The 25,201-nt window shown below is 38.1% G+C and overlaps 1 protein-coding gene across 4 annotated transcripts in view; it reads right to left on the bottom strand.

Annotated features, from left to right (window-relative positions):
• The window catches only part of c11.1 (maestro heat like repeat family protein c11.1), a 1,259,325-nt gene that overhangs the window by 363,979 nt on the left and 870,145 nt on the right, over positions 1 to 25,201 (bottom strand). For 3 of the 4 annotated variants that reach the window (XM_090383553.1, XM_090383554.1, XM_090383556.1), the window contains exon 30: positions 2,828 to 2,965. The exons of the other annotated variant lie outside the window; for it this stretch is intronic. In XM_090383553.1, coding sequence (XP_090239679.1) covers positions 2,828 to 2,965 — 138 coding nt within the window. The remainder of the gene's footprint in view (positions 1 to 2,827; positions 2,966 to 25,201) is intronic. 4 annotated transcript variants of the gene reach the window in all.

Here is a 25,201-nt window from a genome sequence, read left to right as displayed (position 1 = left end):
ACATTGCATTTCCCAGCACTTTAAACTGAAATTATGAATATATGTAACAGTAGACTTTCAAAATAACACCTTCTGGGATTCAAGGTGCTGTTATTTTGATTTTTCCCTTATCTAAGAAAGTTTTGCATTTAATGCAGAAATAATGAGGCCAAATAAGAAATAGAGATATTAAGAACGCAATTTTATTAACTGCACATAAAAAAACAAATATGTATTAATGGCAGAATGTAACCAATGTTACATTCTGCCATTAATACACTTCTGCTTATGTCCTGTTCTATTCTCTTTATTATATCAAGTTTAATCTGTGTGGGTAGCACAGTGGTATCGTCACTGTCCTCCCCACACTGGGTGGAAAAGGCCTGGATTCGAATCCTGTCGATGATGCAAAGATCTTTTTTAGGCTTTTTTTCACTCTGTGGCTGAGTTAGTGGGTTTTAGGCATAGATAACAAGGTTTTCCCCCAAAAAACTGGGGTTTTTCATCCAGCAAAACAGGCAAATCAAGCAGAGAACACACTCAATTTACAGATACAATGCACATGGGTATATGAATTAACATTCTGGGTGACCCTAATGTAATAGTTTGGATTGTATCAAGTTTGTCACTAAGCTTTAATGCCATTCTTTTCTTCTCTGTATCAGGTTTTTTAACTTTAGAAGCCATAGTGAGGGGTTTTAATTTAAAATAAATGTAAAACAGTGGTATAATCTGTGATATCAGTACAGAATTCAATTTGAAAATGGCAAACGTAAACAAATACGGTAATCACGTGACTTGCCGTTTTCTTTTTTCGGCACTGCAAGGTCTCCCCTGTATGTATACAACCAATCTCAACATGCAGTTATTTTGAATGTGCCGTTATTTGGGGTGCAGTTATTTTGACAGTATACTCATGTGGATTGTGTTCTGAAATATTACATTAGACACAAGGTGAAGTATCTTTTCATCTTACTGAAGGATAATGTATGTCGATATCGATGGGTCAACTGTTGATGATCCTGCTCAGGTAGCTAACAAACTAAATGAATATTTTGCATCGACATTCATACATGAGGAGTTATTCGGCGAGGGGAATGCCAGAGGTGTATTCAACTCTAGCAGTAAGCTAGAGAATCTTGTAATAACTGAGGGTAAAGTGGAGGAGAAATTGTTGAAGATAAACACAAGAAAGACACCTGAGGTGGATGGGATCTATCCAGTTATATTAAAGGAGCCAGCAAAGGAAGTAAGGAAACCCTTAGCCATAATTATTAGAGCTTCCTTGGACTCAGGGGAGGTACCCGCAGACTGGAGATGCGCAAATGTGACCCCAATTCACAAAGAAGGATCAAAGGCTGACACAAGTAATTATAGACCTGTGAGTTTAACTTCTGTTCCCGGAAAATTAATGGAGGCACTGGTTAAAGAAGCACTGCAGGATCATCTAGACAAGACTTCAGTTATAACTCGGACACAGCTTGGTTTTGTTAAGGGGAAGTCTTGCCTGACCAATTTGATTGGATACTATGATGCAGCCACAAAAGAACTGGATGCAGGCAATAACTTTGATATTATATACTTGGATCTTAGAAATGCTTTTGATACTGTTGCACATGGAAGACTACTGCACAAACTGGAGGTGTGGCATTGGAGGCAAATTGTTGCTATGCATAAAGGGGAGGTTGAGGGGGAGAAGACAGAGAGTGGTAATCAATGGACACTGCTCATCATGGACTAATGTTATTAGTGGAGTCCCTCAGGGTTCAGTGTTGGATCCATTATTGTTTTCTGTATTTATAAATGATACTGATGATGGTATATCAAGCTTAATGTCCAAGTTTGCAGACGATACAAAGGTTGACAGGGTTGTCAAGGACACTACTGACACTATGCTTGCTGCTGCAACAGGATCTGGAAAGGTTGAGCAGATGGGCTGAGAGGTGGCAAATGAAGCTTAACAATGACAAATGTAAAGTATTACATATGGGATACAGCAACCCCAGAGCAACGTATCAACTCTGTGGCACTACACTGATAGTGGTAGAGAATGAAAAGGGACCTGGGAGTGGTTGTGCAGGCAGATATGAAGTTCTCTGAGCAGTGCAGACGGGCTGCAAGAGTAGCTCATGGTGTATTGTCAATGATATATAGGAATTTTTCTAGCAGGGATAAGGAGGTGATTATTCCCTTGTATAAGGCAATGGTCAGGCCACACCTAGAGTACTGTATACAGGTCTGGAGGCCTCATTTCAAGAAGGATGTAGGGCTGCTGGAACGAGTACAGAGAAGGGCAACAAGATTAGTGAATGGAACAAAGTGTTGCTCTTACGAAGAAAGGCTTAAGTTTTGCAAATTACAGTGTCTGGAGACTAGGCACCAGCGAGGTGATCTGATAGAGGTGTATAAAGCCTTGAATGGTTTGAGCATGCTCAATGCTGATGGGATTCTTCCTCGTGCTCAGAATAATCACCCGAGAGGGCATAAATTCAAATTGAGGAAAGATAGGTGTAGGATAGACGTGTGGAAATTTGCCTTTAGCCAGCGGGTGGTTGGTAGGTGGAACAAACTTCCATCCCTTGTCATGGAAGTTGATAGCCTAAATAAGTTTAAGGCTCGGCTGGACAGGTATTTCGAACGAACAGAGGGGTGAAGTGGAAGTGGGTTTTTTTTTTTTTTTTTCGGCTGATGCTGCATAAGCTTGCTTTCTTGCATCAAATGTCTCTACTAATGCTAATGTTTTACATCTTACTGAAGATCCCAAAGACAGATTTTTTAATACAGAAATGTGTGCAAATCTTAAATTAAGACATTTTAACAGAATAATTTGAAATCATGAAGTTAATACCATGCTAGAGCGGCAACAGCTTCTGGATATTTATATTCATCTTGCATTAATAACCAATATCCTCCATCAGCCATGGAAGTCACAATCTTGTCTTCTTTGGCACATAATAAGAATGATTTGAATGCTTCTGTTGAGCATCTAAACAAAGAAAATTTCTTTGTTAAAAATAAAAAAATAAATTCATAATTTTAAAAAAATATTCCAAAAGTGAAACTCTAATAAAATTTCTCTACACATCCTTTCTGTATTAGATATTTTACAAATTGAGTACATTAGAACTATTATTTTATTGTTAATTCTTTGCAGGTTACCAATTTAATCTGGGAGTGGTTACAGGGACTCCTGTCAGGCGCCTAATGTGAAAAACGTTTTGCACATTTTTTAGTGGTTGAAGATTAATGACTGAAACTTTCTCTACCTTCTTAAATATAGACTTACATCACCATTTTACCCAGAGTAATTGTGTGAAATAACTGGACAGGACATTTTGACCCTTTATTAAAATTTCAGTTTTCTCAGATGTATGGAACCTCACTGGTGATGCACCCATTTTTCATTTCAATGTGTTGAATGATTGGCATTCTAGTTTGAATGTTTCCTCAAGTGGCATTATTAGTTTAATGTGCTTCCTAGAGGCAACAACGAATAAAACTGAATTAAATAAAAGTGTCCATGTTGTTCTATTCAAGAAAACGAATCAGTTACATTATCTAACCTTTTAAACTTTTAATTTTCTAAATAATGCAGAGTTTCAGTTTTTACAGAGAATATTTTAGGGAATTCCCAGAATAATTTGCTAAAAACAAGTGATAGGAAAAATGTATAGGGACTACCAAAAGTGCTGTTCCTTCCCTGCAGCCCTTCTTGTGATTGTTTTCATGAAGAGCTTTGGATGTGAATAAGTAACATCCACTTTTCAGTGTATTTTTTTTTTAACAAATGGAATTTTTTTTTTTTTTTGGTAAGTTGGATTCTAATCACTTTATACATAAGCAAAAATATATGTGCATGCACATTTCTGAAATCTTGAGAGCCTGATGGCTTTCACTGCAAAGCTGAAGTTACTAATGTCTGTCACTTTTTTTTTTTTCCCCCAGTAGAATTAATACAAATTTCTGCATAACATATATACATAATATATAAGAAAAAGTATATCTGTAATTTTAAAATTTGTCTCTCTTAATCATTTTCTGCACTGCAAAATGCAATAGACTATTAAGTGCATGTTACATTTTATGAATGTAACTTTTTTTTGCCACTTTCAGCAACATTAATATTTTTTAAATATTAAATATTTAATTTGTTTAGTAAAAAATAAAAACTTAGACATAATAAGTATGGAAATCTATTAAGAAAAGATGATATACTGGCATACTGCAAGCAGATATAAACAAATAAAAAAGTTTGTTACCTGTCAGATGCCCACAACCCCAACAACAACCTGGGGCACAACTAGAGCTGGGTTAAAGTTCCCCATGGCCAATTTAAAAAACAATAAGAAAAAAGTATCAACAGAAACGAGACAAAATTTTCCCCAATAGCAGTGATATCGGTCATAATAAACCAAGACAAAAATGTTCTTGTGTGTGCATTTCCAGCCAAACATGACAGAAGAGACTTCATGATGAAAGCCTTGTGGATTAATTCTAGGCTTGAAAGAATTCTACAAGGTGGGGGGGATATTTTTCTCAACATGGCTTGACTTGGTTGGCAGGTGGAATTTATTCTGAAAAGACAGTAAAAGACTTAAACAAATGAGGAGGTAAAAAGGATTTTGCTAATGTCAATGAGGAAATATTAGAGGTTGAGAAAAACTGCTAGTCTTTGTGAGGGCAGCTTAAGGAAGTTCCACTCAATCAACTAAGATCAATGGCATGGGAATAAATTACACTTGAACCCTCTCTTAGAATGCAACCTCAACAATTAATTACACTCAACAATGAGAGAGAGAGGGAACTGTATTAGAAGCAAGATCTGTCAGGAATTAAGACCACATGGAAGTAGCTACAAGGGTTGTCAAAGGCAATGAAATACAAAACTGAATTTGCAGTATAGTAATGCTAAGAGGATTGTAAACAAGGGATATGGTAACTAAAGACACAAGATTTCATTTCAGTGAATATTGCTTTTTGAGGGGGGGGGAGAGTCAAGGGGGGAGACAAAGTGATGGTGGAATGATGTTTCTGATAAAAAAAATTGGCTGAAAATGGCAAGAATATTCCCTCCAGTCAGATCAAAGTAATGCAGATACTGAATCAGTGGTGTGAAATGACTGACTTGTAGTAAAGGGAAGTGATAATGAGAGCAAGTTGCAGGCTGACTCCAAGGAGTATAACAAAAATCTCTTTAGGAAAACTGAATGAGTTATTTAGTATGAATGTCTCTTTATGGGCGACTTCAACTTAACTCATACAGATTGGAATACATAGACAGAAGTACACTATATGGTAATAATTTTTATTTTAATTGGGTGATTGCTATATTCCAGAATGTTGAGAGAGTGAGAAAGAGGGGTACAAGGGGCCCTAATATTCTAGATATGACATTAACAGTAAGGGTGTGTGTGTGTGGTGGGGGGGGGATAAATAGTCGACAGTGACCAAAATACAGAAAATGGGTTGTGTATGAAGTAAAAGATATTTTCTTCATATCACCTGTGTGATATGAAGAAAATCAAGCACTTCAATTACAAATACAGGTGATCCCCGCTTAACGCTGATAATTTGTTCCGGAAAAACAGAGCGTTAAGTGAATCCACGCTAAGCGAGCATCCCATTCCCATAAGGTAACATTTGTATTTGTGAGTTGCAGTTGGTGTCATAGGATATTTCTTAATCAATAATAAATGGTAGTGAAATGATGCACAAATGTCGGTCAAAATATTTAATATTCAAATATTTGTACATATAAAATATTCTGTATTACATACGCATATAATTATGTGGTAACTACTTACGTATCAAAATTAAACTTAAAATTCCAATTAAAATCATGAATTTAATTGATCTAAACTGATTTCATTTAACTGATGAATTTAATCATGAAAAATGTGTCGATTTTGGGTTGTACTTTGGCCCTCTTCTTGGTAAACTAAAAGGGGTTTTAATTTTAAATCCCCTGCAGCATTACCACCAACAATAAAGTTAATCGATCCTTCACCGCTTTGAAGCCAGGCATGTTTTTTTCTTCTTTCAATATGAAACTTCTTTTAGGCATTCGTTTCCCAAAAAGTCCTACTTCATCTATGTTAAAAACTTGTGTTATATTAAGTATAACACACAATACCCCTCTTCAATAATTTTAACAAGTTCTTTTTTGAAAGTTTTGGCTCCTTGATCTGCACTTGTGGCTTCTCCCTGGATTTTAAATTTATTAAACTAGTTTTAAATATGGTTCCATATTTTTTTTTTTTAGACGAGTTTTTCATATAGGCTAATTTCTCTCTTTCTCTTTTTTTTTCATAATATTTAACTTAACTTAACTGAATTTTGCATTGGATATTATCTCCAATAATATTAGTTAAAGTCTCTCCATTTCAATCCTAATAGCCAGCCTAGCCCTAGTTGCTTGCTGTGGAACAGCTGTCTTTCCCGCTGCTAAAATTAATTCTTTTTTTTTTATAATTGTTCTTACAGTTAAACTTGCCAGTCCTAAATTATGGCACACATCTGCTTGTCGTTGACTGGAATCGATTCGCTTCAAAAAATCTAATTTAATTTTCTAATTCAGTCTTTTTCTTACATTTATAGTCTTCGTACTGTGTCCAGACATTGTTCTTTTTCATTCTTATCTGCCATTATTAACTCTTTGAAAATGTAACTGCATTGGTTACATTAATTATGATACAATGTTTGAGTAAACTGTCCGCTACAGACAATGTCTAATACTGTACTGAGTGATGACTAGACTTCGGATAAATGCATATAACACACATATTACAAGCAATATACTTGATCATTTTTTAAAATGTTGATGTCGGAACTACGTAACAAGTCACTGTACTGCAATTAAATTAACGTGCGAGAAAATTTTCACTGAGCATGGGAAAATTTCTCAAGTCGGCATGGAAAATGTTTTAATGCTGTTTTGCTATTCATTTTCAAGCTATCGACTCCATCAAATAAAACGATTTCGTTAAATATGCCAAAAATGCATATTTAAATATCCGTAAAAGAGCATTATAGTGATTTGTGACAGCGTAATAGTCAGATACAGGTTATAATATAAGAACAGCATTATAGCGAATAAACGTAAAGCACTTTATAACAAGGGCCTGCTGTAATGTAAAAAGGTATTATTTAGGCACAACTAACTTGAGAGACTATTTCGTGCTGTGAGATACAAATATACATGAAGATTTATATTAAAGAGATTTATCCTCAAAGCCTCAATGTATTTGTACCAGTGATCACATTCGGTAAATGTAAGATGCCATTTTTTTCTCCTTTTTTATTTATATTAACCCAAAACACAAAAGCAATTAGAAACTAAAATATTTAGTACTGTGTGTGTGTGTGTGTGTGTGTGTGTGGGTTTAAGGTTAAGACAGAAGAAGATACTTATTGATATTAGACTTTAAATCTGCAGATTGTAATTTTCATGAAATACCTATTTCCTTATATACTTATAAATGAGGAAGAAGAAAAGTTGGTTCTATAAGTTTGAAGCTGGACAGTAAATTGATGATAATTGGTTGCAGCAAGTATTCAGATTGATTTGGAAGAGAGAAGGGAGGAAATTATAGAAGCAAATTCAGAAGAACAATGAATATGGTTTTTTTTTTTTTTTTTTTGATTTGGTAGTTCTTGGCGCATCGGCTTCTGTGGCCATATTGCACCTCCCAAGGTTTTTGCAGTACTTTGATCCAAGCCCGAGGCGGGAATCGAACCCGCGACCTTTGGGTTGCCGGGCAGGTACTTTACCCACTCGGCTAGCCCGGTCGGCCAATGAATATGGAAGTATATCTATAAGACAGAGAGCATAAGGACTTTTAAAGAGAATTTTACATTAGTTCACCTGATTTTCCTCTTTTGAATGGAGTCTAAATTCTCAGTAGATATTTAAAGGGAAACCATCCTAGATGCAGGAACAGTATTCCATGGAGGTGCGAAATGAGAATTGTATAGGGTGAGAAGCTGTTTAGAGAAAATGCTGGGAGCAAAACAGAAATCCAATTATTTTTTTAAATGCACTGGAAATGCACTTATGTTTATGCCAAGAGAGATTAGAAGTCATAGTAATCCTTAACAGAGATATGTGATCTTGTCTAGAAATCGTAGTGTCATCAAACAATAGCATAGGAGCAGTAGACTCCTTTCAATGATATATCAGACTGGACTGAGTTTTAGAAGGATTTAAATTAACTAAGTGATCTTTGCTTCACTGGAGAGTAAATGGAGATTAGAATTTAAGGCATAGGAGGATGATATTTAAGAAGTTGAAGCTGTTTGGGCAGGGCATGGATTCTAAAAAACTAGAAGGCGGAATCCAATTCGCTATCACCAACAAAATTATGGATAAGATTTCCAGTCAATGGAAGAAGATCATTAATATACAAGAGGAAAAGAGTGGAAGAAAGGATTGAACTTTGGGGAACAAGGTTCAATCCTTGTTCATAGAAGACTTTTATGCCAAATGTGATCAGAAAGTTTTATGACAAAAGCCTTAGAAATAACAAGAGCAACTGCATGAGTTTCACTAAATATATCCGTTTTATTTGTCCACAGATTGATAAAATAAGCCAATATATCAAAATATCACCCCAGATCAACACTGAAAGTTTTTTTATTAAACTCCCAGACATGAAATGTAAAACCTATAGTATTGAAATTTGAAAAGATGAAAGAAGAGATTTATTGACATTAGTTTTAAATTTCTGCAGATTGTAATTTTCAGGAAATAAATGTGAAGAGAGGTTGTTCCAGAAAATGGAAGATGAAGGAACAAATGAGTAAGAAGAAAAGTTGGTTCTATGAGTTTGAAGTTGGACAAGTGCAAAGTGTGTTAGTTGTCTGATGGCACCAGGGGTTTCCCCCTGGTGCCGTCAGACAACTAACACACTTTGCACTCCCCCATCTCCGCATTGTGTACTCTGTGTAGTACAGAACTCTGTGAAGGCCAAGAGAGGTTTATGTATATGCAGTTTAAATTTGGACATTATTTAATTGATAAATTGTGTGTGGTGTACACTGTGAATTAGACGGAGTAGGGGGGGAGACTGAAGGCTGGGGGGAAAGAGAGGTATGGAGACAAAAGAGAAGGCGACCCCCCAGAAAGTCAGTGAAGCAGGCCCATGCCTCACCAGGCAGAAGAAGGGGGGGTGGCAGGGGGATGACATAGGAACCTGTCTCACCCCCAGCCGGGGAGGAGAGTAAAAGAAAACCAGGCTAGAGTGCTCGGCTTAACTGTCAATGTGGCTTGTGGCAGAGAAGCTGCTGGTATCTTCAATGTCTGGGTCTTGTGTGGGATCAGGTCCAGGTTGATCTTGCCTGCAGATTCAGTTACAGATATCGGCCTGATGGAACTTGGATGAAGGAAGTGAATTTCAGTTCAATTGAGTTTCGATGAGGTTGGCGGTTGATGCTACTGGAGAGGAGTGCCCAGAATCTGTTTCAAGTTATTGGTCTTGGTGGTTTAAAAGTCTCCTTAATGTTCTTCGTCTGTTGAAGGCATTCTTTGCAAAAGTGGTGAAATATTTATAATTCTAATGGGTATGAATTAGTATCTGTTCTTGTTCCTTTGGCAAATTAATAATCTTTGTGATCAGAATAGATCTCAAGTCTTCATGTCAGGACAGTCATACATTATATGGTGCCAAGATTTGTCAGTGCCACAGTGGCAGTGTGGATCATCTGTGATGCCCAGAGACTAGTTTTTCTTCTATCGACCCATGGTCTGTGAGGAGGTACATTATGTACAGGTCAGGGGAAAACCAGCTTGGGGCTTTCGGGAACACAAACATTATTTCAGGGATGAATTTCTTTGCAATTTCTCCCTTAGCAGATGTCCATCTGTCCTGCCAGGCCTGCTGCAGGTGAGCGAGAAGGTGCCTTTTCTCTGTCTTGTGATTGATTGTTGGGTTGGTGAATCCAATTGCGGTAGTGGAGATTCCTTTGGACAGATGATACAACATGCCGCATCTAATTATTTCAAGGTCTAGAGGGAGGGCCCCAGCGAGGACTTGTAGAGCAGGATTGCTCACAGTGCAGCAGGCTCTGGTGATGGTAAGTAGTATTGCTCTTTGAATAGTGGCTAACTTCTGATTTGCAACAATAGTTGCCCGGTGATACCAGACTCCTGCGGCATATGAGATGGCTGGAATAAAGACTACTTTGTAAAACAGAGCTAGGGTGTGCCGGTTTAAACCCCAGTCCCTGCGGTGATCCTTGCCACCAATGCTGGGTAATTTCTTATCTTCTTTTGGATATACTGTAGGTGTGGGAGGAAAGATAGTTTTGAGTCCAGGATTACACCAAGGTGCTTAAGCTGGATGCAGTGCTTGATGGTTGTGGCCTTGATCTTAACCTGCAGTGGTGATGGTAAGTTTAGGTTCCCTTTCAGGAGGATGCTAGAGGTTTTCTTTGCTAGAGCTCAGATTGTCAGGTTGGGCTGGGTAGCCTACTCCTGGAGGAGTCAGAATGCTCGGTTAGCAGAAATTTCAAGCTGGGCCCTTGAGCTGGCAGGCACGGAAAGGATAAAATCGTTTGCATAGGCTTGGGACTTAACATGCCCAAGATCTTGATTTACGAACTCATCCAGGACCATGTTTCAGAAAGTTGGTCCTAGGACCGAGCCCTGCGGATCTTTCTGATCACTCTGGGGTAGGGAGTCTCAGCACTGACAGATCTGTCACATAGATAGCTTGTAATGCAGGAGTAGAGATTTTGAGGAATCTGTGCTTGCCTGAGCCTGCCAAGGACGTTCAGCCACTAAAGTGAGCCGAATGCCTCGGCGAAGTCAGCTGCAATTACAAGGAAGTATTTTTCAAGTGTGGATTGAGCAGATGTTATCAGGTTATTTAGTGCATCTACTGCCGAGTGCCCCTGATGGAATCACACTGGTTGTTGGCCTGTAGGTTTGTGTTTGATTAATACTTGTGAATTCTGAATAAGATGAGTCTCTCAAAGGGTTTGCTGAGAACAGCAAACTCTGAGTTTGCTGTTCTTTTTCTCGGGCTCCAAAAGGTCAGGACCTGGGCATTTCCTGTCCTTGAGTTTCAATACTGGTCGATTAAGTTCCTCCAGGGTGAAGGGCTCTTCGGTTTCCTGCATGGTGTAGCACTCATTGGTGGCACACAGTTGGGCTTGTATTGGTGTGAGGTCAGATTGGTGGCTGTAAAATGGTATTCAGTATGTTATTAATTGACTGCTCCCAGGTAATGGTTACTGTGCCTTGTGGTGTGAGAGTGGTTGTCAGAATTTGCCCCCTGGGGAGTTTATTGGTGATAATTTTATATATAACCTCCTAAGGGTCGGCATTCCACCAGATGCTCCCAAGATGTCCTTTTCCTTTGGCAGATTAGAGCCATATAGGTGTTCCTGGCTATTCTATATTGTTGTCTCAAGACCTCCACCTCTGGCTGTGGCCAATGATCTCCTTGCTCTTTGGAAAGCTTTCCTTTTACTATTTACCTCTCTGCAGAGGCATTGCAGCTCTGGGGACTACCAGGGAACAGCGCTGGGGGTCAGATTTTTTCATTTAAAGGTTGTATTAGCATTAGCATAAGTAGAGGCATTTGATGCAAGAAAGCAAGCTTATGCAGCATCAGCCAAAAAAAAAAAAAAAAAAGAACCACTTCCACTTCACCCCTCTGTTCATTCAAAATACCTGTCCAGCTGAGCCTTAAACTTATTTAGGCTATCAACTTCCACGACAAGGGATGGAAGTCTGTTCCACCAACCAACCACCCGCTGGCTAAAGGCAAATTTCCACACATCTATCCTACATCTGTCTTTCCTCAATTTGAATTTATGCCCTCTCAGCTGATTATTCTGAGCTAGAGGAAGAATCCCATCACCATTGAGCATGCTCAAACCATTCAAGGCTTTATACACCTCTATCAGATCACCTCGCTGGTGCCTAGTCTCCAGACACTGTAATTTGCAAAACTTAAGCCTTTCTTCATAAGAGCACCCCTTTGTTCCATTCACTAATCTTGTTGCCCTTCTCTGTACTCATTCCAGCAGCTCTACATCCTTCTTGAAATGAGCCCTCCAGACCTGTATACAGAACTCTAGGTGTGGCTGACCATTGCCTTATACAAGGGAATAATCACCACCTTATCCCCGCTAGAAAAATTCCTATATATCATTGACAATACACCATGAGGTACTCTTGCACCCGTCTGCACTGCTCAGAGAACTTCATATCTGCCTGCACAACCACCCCCAGGTCCCTTTCATTCTCTACCACTGTCAGTGCAGTACCACAGAGTTGATACGTTGCTCTGGGGTTGCTGTTTCCCATGTGTAGTACTTTACATTTGTCAATGTTAAACTTCATTTGCCACCTCTCAGCCCATCTGCTCAACCTTTCCAGATCCTGTTGCAGCAGCATAGTGTCAGTAGTGTCCTTGACAACTCTGCCTACCTTTGTATCGTCTGCAAACTTCAACATTAAGCTTGATATACCATCATCAATATCATTTATAAATACAGAAAACAATAATGGACCCAACACCGAGCCCTGAGGGACTCCACTAATAACATTAGTCCACGACGAGCAGTGTCCAATGATTACCACTCTCTGTCTTCTCCCCCTCAGCCACCCCTTTATGCATAGCAGCAATTTGCCTCCAATGCCACACTGCTCTAATTTGTGCAGCAGTCTTCCATGTGCAACAGTATCAAAAGTCTTTCTAAGATCCAAGTATATAATATCAGTTATTCCCTGCATCCAGTTCCTTTGTGACTGCATCATAGTATCCAATCAAATTGGTCAGGCAAGACTTCCCCTTAACAAAACCATGCTGTGTCCGAGCTATAACTGAAGTCTTGTCTAGATGATCCTGCAGTGCTTCTTTAACCAGTGCCTCCATTAATTTTCCGGGAACAGAAGTTAAACTCACAGGTCTATAATTACTTGTGTCAGCCTTTGATCCTCCTTTGTGAATTGGGGTCACATTTGCACATCTCCAGTCTGTGGGTACCTCCCCTGAGTCCAAGGGTGCTCTCATAATTATGGCTAAGGGTTTGCTTACTTCCTCCGCTGCTTCCTTTAATATAACTGGATAGATCCCATCCACCCCGGGTGCCTTTCTTGTGTTTATCTTCAACAATTTCTCCTTCACTTTATTCTCAGTTATTACAAGATTCTCTAGCTTACTGCTAGAGTTGAATACACCTCTGGCTTTCCCCTCGCTAAATAACTCCCATGTGTGAATGTCGATGCAAAATATTCATTTAGTTTGTTAGGTACCTGAGCAGGATCATCAACAGTTGACCCATCGATATCAAGTGGACCAATCTGATTCATCCCCTTCCTTCTAGAGTTTACATAAGTAAAGAACTCTTTGCTGTTTTTCTTTGCATCCCTTGCCAAAGATTTCTCATAATCTGCCTTCGCCTGCCTAACCTGCTTTGTAACTTGGTTACAGATCAACTTGTATCTATCATAGGCTTCTGTGTCATGTGTTAATTTGTATGTATCCCATGCATGTTTCTTCTCTGCCATATGCCTCATTAGTTCATCTGACATCCATTTAGACCTAAACCTTGAACAATATTTCTTAGTTGGTATGTAAAGCCTAGTAGCTTCCAAGATAAGTTCTTTGAATGCTTCCCATTTTGCATTTGCTGTTGGTAACATCATCAGTTGGTCCTACTGTATAGAATTTAAATACTGTCTCAGTCCATCGTAGTCGCCTTTACGAAAGCAATAACCCTTTGAGTAGTTACCTCTTTGAGTAAATCCCACTTCAACACACTATGATCACTGCCACCTAGTGGTTCATTTATCTGCAGATTCTTAATGCATGAAGAATCACTGCTGATAATAAAATCAAGAGTATTCCTCCCTCTAGTTGCCTCCCGAACATGCTGATGTAGAAAACAATCATCCAATAAATCCACAAAAGCCTTGCTAGTGTGTGAGTGACCCACCCCCAAATTCCAGTCAATATCTGGGAAATTAAAATCTCCCATTATAAGACTCTCTGATTTACTGGCCCACTCTATTTCCCTGTACAGTTTCTTATTATACTCATCAGAGTCATTAGGCCTATAGTGCACTCCTACTCTCATTTTTGATCTCCCAATGCTTATGTCACACCAAACTGACTCGACACTGCACTGTCCAGCGATGTCCACTGGCTTGACTTCCTTGGATTTTATGTATTTCTTAACTAATAGCATAACCCCTCCTCCCTTCCTATCCAGTCTATCCTTTCTGTAGACGTTGTACTCCCCAAATTCCAGTTCTGCATTCCTTATATCTGTGTGACACCACGTCTCTGATATCCCAACAATATCTGCCTTTGATGTTTTGAGCAATACCTCAAATTCATCAAATTTATTTACTAAACTCCTAGCATTGGTGTACACACAAGTATACACAAATATACATGCACCTATTTCTATTCCTGGCTACCCTAACACAACCCATGTGTTTACTTGTACCGCAATGACTCCCAGCAGTCGCTGAAATATCCTGCATCTTGTTTTTCAGGCTTCTGCTCATTGTGGTACAGGCATTTGTAATGACCCCAGTAGCAGTTCTCTGGTGCACTTCTGGATCCAGAAAGTTGCAGTCCCCCGCTGGGAGTTGCATGACAGAGATGTCCAGAGCTGCTATGAAGTTCTCCCAGTTAGCATTTTCTATTTTAAATCTGTTCAGCATGAGTTTGGGATTCAATGGTTGCTGTTGGATTCTAGACATTTGGAAGGTTATGGCCTGGTGGTGCGAGGTGGTGCAGGCCTCCTGAACACACCAGCCAGGGTGATATCAATATTTGATTTCCAGAGAGTGGATGAAAATGTTGGCAAATTGTGTGGCCTATTTAATATGGTAAGCTGTGAAGTGGAGATAAACTCTTCCAATCGCTGCCCATTGCAGGTGCCACTATGGTCATCATACCCCGCAAACCAAGCAGGAGAGCAGCAGTTTACATCCGGCCCCACGATAATTTTGAAAAAATTATCAAATTTTTGGGAAAGAGGGCCACTATGTTTTTCAGATAGTTTATTGTTGGTAGAATAAAGGATGCTGACTGGTCACAGCTAGTGTTTGGACTGGTTTTGATGGGGGGGGGAGGATTATAATGCCTATTTGGAAGAAGAATGCCAATGAAAGTATCTAAATAAAAGGAATGCAGCAGAAAGAGAACATTTAGAGACAGAGTGGAGAGATTTTGTAAGAGATTATCCATCAATTAACCTAACTGCCATTTGAGTCCGTGACCACCAAATACGGAGGATGCGGAAATGTCAGGGAATGACCACCGCATATACCCGGAGCAATATGGCCTTAGTTGCCAATGCTCCTAAAAACCAAATAACAACAACAACCTAACTGCCCTCTTTAGAATGGAGTCTAGAAGCCTGACTGAGGTTATGGTGGCACTACCACAGATGTTGCAATATTCCATGATACAGCAGAATTAAGATTTGTACAGTGAATAGCTGTTCAGAAGAAAAGAAACACTAAGAGTGAAAGGAGAAAAACCCAAGTTTTAAGAGGAAGCAATACTTTTGATGTGCTTATGCCAAGAGAGAGAGAGATTAGAAGTCAAGGTAATAATAATGATGTTATTACTAATAACGATAAGTGGTCACTAATAATGATAAGTGATTGTCTATAAATCAGTCTTCGAAGGTAAGCATAAGAGAAGAAGGATCTCTTTTGCAAGATATAAGACATGACTAAGTTTAAGAAGGATTTAAATAAATGAAGTTATCTTTGTCCCACTGGAGAATTACAGGAAGAGAGGCATTTAAGAAATTGGTAGTGGATATTCGAGAAGTTGAAGCTGTTTGTACAGGCAAGGGTTCTCAAAGGGATAGGTGGAATGCATATGCTATCATCAGCAAAACTATGGACAGGATTTCCAGTCAATGGAAGAAGGTAATCAATACACACATGAGGAAAAGAGTGGAAGAACAAACTGAAACTTGGGGAACAACTGCATTAGTGAAGAAGTTAAAAGACAGAGTGTCATCTACCATCAGGTGCAGTGAGCAAATAACAATTACAAAAAAACAGTTTGCAAACCATAAGATGGAAGTTGATTTAGATGACCTTTATGCCAAACATGATCAAAATCCATTGAAATGTGTAGAGAAACTGCTCAAGTTTCTCTAACCTTTACCATTCAATTTGTCCATAGATGGGTGCCAGTATATCACTAGTGAATCAATGCTCATGAAATACATACTGGCAATCACTGATCGGAGATGGAAGGTTTCTACATAGCAGTTGGCAATTAATGGATTTCTCCATTAAAATAGAAAGTATTACTATAGAATGGAATGATAATTGGACTGCACAGATTTGTCACCCTGTTCGGGAATTAGTAGAATATGAGCAAATTTCTAAGCAGATGAAAAAACATGCCAGTGAAATACAAAAGTGTAAAAATATGACACAGAACTGGATCAAGCTCAGGAGCATAGGTGTTGAGAATAAGTTTAGAAGTACCATCAAGATAAAGTGCTTCTTTGCATCAAGACCATTCAAAATTCTTTTCACATCCTTTTCACAGAACACAGGTGGCATTAAATGGAGTGTACTGCAAATGATAGAAGTAGGTTTAACAAGTCATCGATACAAGAGTTGGAAGAAAAGCATGATACTAGCAGGTCAGCTTTATCTTTAGCTGAGGTGGAAATTGAAACATTGGGTTTTAACTGAGTTGAGAGTAGAGATGGACAAACGTCTCTTGCCAACAGCTTTGGCAAGAGACTAGAATGCTTGACTACCATTTGGACAAGAAGCAAGTCTTATACTCTCAGCTTGTTTAAATTCTTGTTTTGGACTGATTAATAACCACTTTACAATTGTTGTCTTTGGTCTAGGCGGAGAATGAGTGTGGAGATTTGGATGCATGTCAATTGCAATATGTAACATAAGCTTGACCAGCATTCATGCATTTATTGGAAAACCAAGGTTTAGATAAAGATGAAATTTTAAGGTGGAATGTAGAATAATGGATTTTATCCCTACAAGAATAATTTCAAAGACACGATCTGAGAAAACAGTGACATTGGAAGACTTAAAACATTAATCCAACAAAAGAAAAGAATATATATCTCATAGATGATAACATTTTGCATTCTGTAGTACCGAACAACATGAGGTTAAGAATGCCCACAAGAGAAAGGCTGCATGGGAGAAGAAACCATCACAAATTTGTAATCTGAGGTGCCTAGAGGACCATTCACCTCAACCGTGTACTTGGAAGGGTTGTTTGTAAGAAAAATATCAAAGCGTTGGCTGTGTGGTTAGCATTTTCTGGTATTTTGACAGGTAAACGAACAACCTGAGAGAGGTAATTAGTAACTGCAAAAGCCTCAGCATCTCAACAAACTGGGTTCATGTGACTAGAAAATGAAAGCCACCTGGAGTTGTTACAACCAAAGTGAAAATTACATCATTGTCAGGAAAGTTTGACTGGAGAAAGTCAAGTTTCAAAGAAAGGAAGTCAAACAGTTCTTTTGTGGAGTTTGGAGAACAATAGAGGAAAAAGATGAATTTTACAGAACGAGGTAGAGATATATTTAAGCCAGAAAAGATCAAAAAGGAGAGATTCCAAATTACTAAGTCTCTGACAGGGAATATCACAGCAGACATATGCCCAAGTACACATTTGAAGTGAAAGGAATCATACAGTGAATATTTAGGACAAATGAGATGAGCAGTGGTTGAATAAACCAATAATTGGGATTCTTTCAGAAAAAGTAAGGGGGACTTTTCAGACTGTAAGTTTAAGGTTTACATTTTTTTGGTGCATTAGTGATAAAGGCCATTATGCGCCAAGACAAGGTAATGAAATGTTAAAAAAATAAGATCTGGTAACCTATGAATTGTCAAACAATTGAATAAGTATAAGTCTACTGAATAAGAACATGGAGCATTTTCTATATGTATGTATATAAATGAGTAAGTTGTAAAAATTTACAACTTACTAATTTTTACCAGCCAAGTAAAATAAGTTTCTTAAATTAAAATGGTGTCACAGTACTTACACATAGGAGGGTAATCAACCCTCAGCTAACAGGAATGCACCAGATGACTGTGTCCCATTGGAGTCGAACAACAACAACTTCCTCTTTACAATTCTTGCACAGACTAGACTGCCAAGGTTCGATTACAGGCTTTACCTTATGTAATTTTTTTTAGTCTGTCTGTTCCATGAATCCTAACACTGGGAATGCAGCTTTCTGAGTGCAGTGATTATTAATGGGAAGTGCTGATTTGGCTGTCGCCTCAGCCAAGTCATTTTTCCTAAGCCCAATGTGGCTAGGAATACAGCAGAAGTGAATATCAAATTTATGTTCATAAAGAGAATGCATCTTCTGCAGAACCTGACTCTGGACTGGATGAGAATTGTATCTCAAAGATGATAAAGCCTCAAAGAATCAGAATATATAATAGCCCTTTGTTATTGGCAAGTTCTGGTGTGATCCGAGGTTAACTCTAAAGAATGCAGCTCTGAAATATACATGCTGGATTCAGGGAGAACTGCTTGGATATAGTAGTGTCTGGAAATGCAGTAGATCCTACACATGATTCCGACTTTATTATTATTAGCTATATGGTGCAAGGAAGCCTGAGGCTTATGCTGCTTTAAGCCATCTGTATTAACTGGTAAGAAGTCAGAGTGTTCAGCTCAGTGTGTGAATAAAGCTGAAAGTAGACATATAATGGAGTATCTGACCTACTTCTGCAGGGAAAAGTTCTTAAGAAGGAATTTTCAATGAAGAAGTAGGTAAAGTCAGATACTCCATTGAAACACCAAAGCAAACCCTTCCATTCTAGCAGGCTCACATTACATGATGGAATGTCAGCATGCCAGGATGGTGATTCATTTGCTTCCATGTATAGCTGCTGAACAGGAGATGTTCAAAATGCTCCATTTGGATAGCTCCGATGATCAATAGAATCCAGCCATCGAAGTACATTGTTTCGGGCTAATGCATAGTACAGTGCATTGGTCCACACCCCACAATGTATAGGACAGAACATTCAATCCGTGCTCTTGTGCACATTGTACAGAGTTGAAGGACATGCTCCAGAAAGGTTAACTTTTTAATCAAATAAGAGTCCCAGAAATTGTGTCTAACACTACTGGAATAGCATTTTCTCTGAGCCTCAATTCAGGTTCAGGATGAAGATTATGCTCATGGCAAATATATGTATGTAAATTGCCTTTTGCAGTGAGAACCTGAATCCACTAGCCAGTGCCCAGGAGTTAAGGTGATCAATGACTTATTGCAGTAGTCTTTCAATAACACTCATGTTGCTTGACTAAGAAAATATGCTAAAGTCATCAACAGAGAGGGCAATGTTTACAGTTGGAGGAAGTTGTTCTGTGATGGCATTTACTTTGATGATGAAACGAGTAACACACTTAATAAGAATCCATGTGGTACTCCCTCCTCTTGGCAAAAGGGGTGAGAAACCTAAACGAACTTGGAAAGACCAATTGGCTATAAAGTTTTTGAGAAAGGTGAAGAGATGCCCTCTAGGACCAAGGCTACATACACCTCTCAAGATGACAAATCTCCAAGTTGTGTTGCACACTTTCTCCATATCAAAGAATTCAGAACATCTTTGAACATCTTCACATTCAGAACATCTTCAGAATGTCTGTTTTAGGAAAGCATCCAGGATGAAATCCAGAGTGGACCTGATTTTTGGAAGCCACATTGCACACTGGAGAGAAGGTCATTTGATTCTAAATATCATATTAAATGAATATTAATAATTTTCTTCAGTATTTTGCAAAAACAGTTAGTCAGAGCAACTGGCTGATAGTCAGTAGGAATTTTAGGTTCTTTTCCTGGCTTCATAACTGCAAGAACAGATGCCATGCTCCAGGCATCAGGAAATGCTCTTTAGTAAAGATTCTGTAATATAGAAGGAGCATGATCCATAGATTTTGGTGAAAGGTGTGCTTAATCATTTCATAATGGATGCCATCTGGTCCAACAGCACTAGCTTTAGAAAGGGTGAGAGCTCTTTTTAGATCCTGTATAGTGAATGGCCTCTTTTAAGGATGAGACCCTTTGATGTAAAATTAAGTGTCTTCTTCAGTTGTGTCAGGACTAGTAACTCTGTGGAATTAGATGATATTGCTGATGTTAGAAAATGTTACCCCAAGAGCATTAGCCATTGCAGCTGGCTCTACAATAGTGGATCCATTATACTGTAGGGTTGATGAGATGTAAAATTACCCTTTAATTTCTGGATTTTATCCCAGAGCACCTCAGTTCTGGTGAAATGAGGTACTCATTTCACCAGAACTGAGGTGCTCTGGGATAAAATCCAGAAAATAAAGGGTAATTTTATTTTCTGGATTTCACAAGGCAAATGTAGCCATGTTTTGTGCATATATAAAGGCTATTAGATTGGACATAGTAGGATATCATTGGAATATTCCCCAAGCTTTGTTTTGGGCCTTTTTCCCTGTTGTGCATTCTTCCTCTGGGACCCTTGTTTATTTAACTTGAGCAAGGTGGATATTAGATTGTTGCAGATAGATTTACACAGCATTTTAGGCCCATTGGGGCTCTTGATCCCAGTTTTGAGTTTTGAATTTGTATATTTTGTAAATAGTTTAGCTGTTTCTCACTGTTTTGAGATTGAGCTTTTAATTGAAAATAGTTTGAATTTTAGTATATACAACTATGGAAAAGAGTGTTGAAGAAAGTTCTGATAGCACAGAACCTGAAGAATCTATAAGCGAAGAAGAGCTCCTTGAAGCAACTTCAGCTGTAATGGATGATGAAAGAGAAAAAATGAATGAAGAAACTTTGCCACAGGTACAAGATTTAGCAGAAGTGGAAGTGTTTCCCAGCAGAACAATTCCAAGAACTCCACCACCTAAGGGTTCTGTGTCATCGTCTCTCTTGGGCCTGCCTCAGGCTTCACAATCAACTCCTAAGGATATGCAATCAAAAAGTGGTGAAATGGCCAAATCTAAAAAGAGGAAAGCAAGTCAAGCAATAGTCCTAAGAAAGATAAGTCCTATAATAAAGAAACTGGAGGTGTATACAAGAAGAAAAGAGATGATCATAGCAAGGAAAGATCAAAATATAAAGAATTTGAGCACATAAAGGAAATCAGAAAACATCTAAAAGCCTATTTGTTTGATAAGTGTAGTCAAGTTACAACAACAGCAATGAAGATAATTTTGGAAATGTGGGACATTTTAGAAACCAAAGCGATGGATGTGTACATGGAGAACTTGCTGTTAAAGGAGAGATTGGAGAAAAGTGCATGTGAAGTGAAAAGTTATGCAGAAGTTGTACCCAAAGCATCAAAAGAAAAGAACACTCCAAAAATTATTTTGATAAAAGGTGCGAATGAGAGATTTAAAACAAGTGAGGAAGTGAAAAAGGAATTGTTAAAGGAGGTGAAGCCATTGCTGAAAGATATAAAGGTTAGAAATAAAAGATCTGTCAGAGATTGTGGCATCCTTATGGAGACTGAGGGAGATGATGACATTAACAGAATCAAGAGCTGCAAGAAGAAACAAGAAGTTGGTTTAAAGTTCAGTGTTCCGAGAACAATTCATCCTTGAATGATGTTATTTGATATTGAAAAGGACACGAATCAAGAAGAATTTATGGAGAAATTATGGATAAAAAAGTGAAAAGATAATGGAATTTCTAAAAAATTGTTTAAAGAAAATGTTGAGATTGTGTCAGTAAATAAATCTAGAACTAATGATAAGGTCAACTGGGTGCTGGAAGTCCGATTGAAAGTCTGGAAGATCATAGGAAAAAGGGAGAGATTATTTGTCTCTTGGGTGGCATATGTGTTGAGAAATATATTCTGCAGTACAATACTATAAATGTCTGAGTTACAGCCATATTTCTAAGTACTGCAAAGAACTGTTATTTGTGGTCACTGTGTGGAAGCAGGTCACTCATATAGGGAATGTTCTCAGAAAAATGAGACCTCAGTTTTAATAATTGTAAGATCAAAAGCTGTTGCGACACAATTGGAATATGAAATGGAAAGAAAAAAAGTTTGATATTGCATTAGTCCAAGAACCTTAAGAGGTGTTGGGTGGTGTAAGGGGATAACCGATAAGTAATCGTGTGATATCGGAAGGGAAAAATCCAAAGACTTCAATCATAGTAAGAAATATAAGACTAGTAGTTACTAGTCTTATATTTCTTAGTAGTTACTTAGTAGTTACTAAGTATGATGAGTCACTTAGTAGTTACTAAGTATGATGAGTCACTTAGTAGTTACTAAGTGACTCATCTTTCTGATGATAATATTGTTTATTGTGAGGTTATTGGGAGTTTTGGAGTAATATATTTTGTCTCCTTATACAGCCCACCCTCTGAAGATACACATTTAAATAAATTGGAGAGGGTATGCCATGTTGTTTTGCCTAATAATTTGATTGTTGCTCTTGACTCAAATTCGAAATCCCGGCTTGGGGGCAGAAGGAAGTCTGATGAGAGAGGTAAAATTCTGAGGATTTTCTTTCTGCCTTGGGACTAGTGGTGATGAATGTGCCAGGACACAGGCATACATACATACATACTGAACTATACACGGGGAGTCTTTCACAGATTTTACTATGAGTACAATCTCTATTTATAGTAGAGTTTGGTTTTATAGATTTTATGGTTTTATAGGTTTTATAGATTTTACTATAAGCACAATATCTATTTATAATAGAGTTCAGTTTTATAGTAACTGGAGGGTATAGACTTGATGACCAAAATGACCAAAAGTGATCAAAATGCTATTCTTTTTGAGATTGGTAGCATTGTAGCAGAAGAAATTGAGAAGGAAATGGAAAGATTAGCAGTTTGGACTGCAAACTGGACAAAATTCGATCCGGCTTTCTGTGTTCAGTCTGATAATGTAAATTGGGATAAATTGACTGATGCTGAACATGTTAAAGAATTACAAAATATACTGTTTTTGTCATCTAAATGTAGTATGAAGAGGAAAAATTTTCGAAGACAACCAGTGAATTGGTGGAGTGGTCTCTTAGAACTTCAAAGGAAAGAACTAAGAACTGTGAGAAAACGATTTCAGAACTATCAATGTTGAGGTGATTTAAATTTGGCTAATGTGTATAAATCGGAATATAAGAGATTAAGAAGGGAATATGTGAAAAGTATAAAAACTGTTAAAGAAAACTGCTGGAGAAGGGTTGTGAGCAAAAGGGGATCAAGAGACCCATGAGGTTCTATTTTTAAGATAGTCACAGAAAAGGTATATTTTAATGAAATAAGTTATACAATAAATAGAGATGGTATTAACACTATAGATTGGTATGGATCCACAAACATGGTTTTGGATGATCTATTTCCAGTATTGGAGACGGAATATACTGAGATTCAACGAGAGATGGTCAGAGGCAATGCTGAGTATTGTTCTCGGCAGGAGGAGGAAATGTTTATGCAGGAGGAGGTCTCACAAGCACAGGCAAAGGATGACTGATCACGAGGACTTGACCTCATTGAAGTAAAAGTTATGAAAAGGGCATTTAAAATGAAACCAGTGCTGTTTGTACAAATGTATAATAAATGTCTAGATAGGGGCTCCTTTCCCCTGGTCTGAAGAGCTGCACTATTGAGATTGATAGTTAAAAGTCTAGATAAGACACCAGAAGAGCCCGGTGCATACCGTCTGATTGCCTTGCTATCGGTATGGCTAAAACATATGAATGCCTATGTATAAGTAGGATAATGATTAGATATGAGCAAAGAATGCTGTCTTCTTGTAACCAATTTGGTTACAGGAAAGGGAAATCAACAGAAGATGCCATATGCCAGATGGTGAGGTATATACAAGAGTACAATGGGCAGTATGAGCTGGATGTGTTTGTCGATTTTCAAGGTGCATTCGATAAGCTGTGGTGGGAGGGGATCCTGTCTAGACTAAGAGTTACAGAATGCTCAACAAACATGTTTTCTGTCTTTAGACAGTATTTTGAGAAAAGGAAAGTAATTATAAGAACTGTATATACAGAGATAGAAAGATATGTAAGAGGGTGGCCTGGTGCATGACCACTGATGAGTTTTAGATGTGGAACTATGTTGGGATTGATGTTCTGGCGTATGCTGATGACCTCTTCTTAATATACTGTAATGCTCAGTCACACCTAGAAGAACAGGCTGTGAGAATTATGTGGGATCTGGATGGAATGGTCTAAAGACAGTGCAGTTACTATTGAAAGATCAATTCTGTATGAGTAGACACCCTCTTGTGAGGACCCAAGGAATGCCTATACGATATGTAACATCTGTTAAGTACCTTGGGGTGGTGACAGTAGAGCGAATGAATTTTATCCCTTATGCTAAATCTTTAAAACAGAAAATAAAAATATTTTCTGTTTTAAATAATTTTCTGTTTTTTAAATAAAATAAAAATAATTTTTAAATTTAAATAATTTTCTGTTTTAGAGTTGACTGGGGTATCAAAGGTCGTGCATTAAATTTACTACACGATTGTTTATTTGTACCTATAATCACCTACGCCTTGGCTATGGGATGACTAATTCATTGAAAAAGAAGCATATATTGCAGGCCCAAAGATTTGCCCTCCCATCTATCACTAGAATGTGCAGGACAGTGTCTACAGATGCTTTCCAGGTGATTTTAACTAGATTACCTGCTGATCTGCAGATAGTTTTATCTGCATTGATATATTATACAAGGCATAATGTAAAGAAGATTGTCTTGGGTGTGAGTTCATGTCCGGAGGAGGAGAGGCTGTATACCAGACAGGATGTTAAAGAAGAGAAAAAGAGAATATTGTCAGAATTGATGCAAGTATGGCATCAGTTCTGACTGAAAAAGGAAGAGTCACATATGTTTTTACCTAAAGTGAATATTATAGAAGTAAGAAAGAAAGTCTGGCAACAGTTCAGAGTATATCCGGCCTTCCTTCTTATTGGGCATGGGCTCGCAAAATGACTGTGTGAGTTGGGTCTGGTGAGAGATCAGAACTGCACTTGTGGAGAGCAGGAAACATCAGAACATATTCTGTTTTACTGCAGCCAGTATGTTGATCTTAGGAATCAACTAGAATTATTATTGGGTGACCTTAAGCAAAGCATTATGGACCATGTTTGTGGAGAAGTACAGATTTTGTTATTTTAAAGAGTTTATACATGCTGTGTTTAAAAGAAGAGAGCATATCAAAGATGGATACCTAACATCTATCTCACTTGGCTTGGGC

The sequence above is a fragment of the Mastigoproctus giganteus genome, chromosome 10 (assembly GCF_048544385.1).
Source record: "Mastigoproctus giganteus isolate SK-2022 chromosome 10, ASM4854438v1, whole genome shotgun sequence".
In the NCBI taxonomy this organism is placed as follows: domain Eukaryota; kingdom Metazoa; phylum Arthropoda; class Arachnida; order Uropygi; family Thelyphonidae; genus Mastigoproctus; species Mastigoproctus giganteus.
The sequence above is the reverse complement of the archived record's forward strand: the minus strand, read 5'-3'. Positions and strand labels throughout refer to the sequence as shown.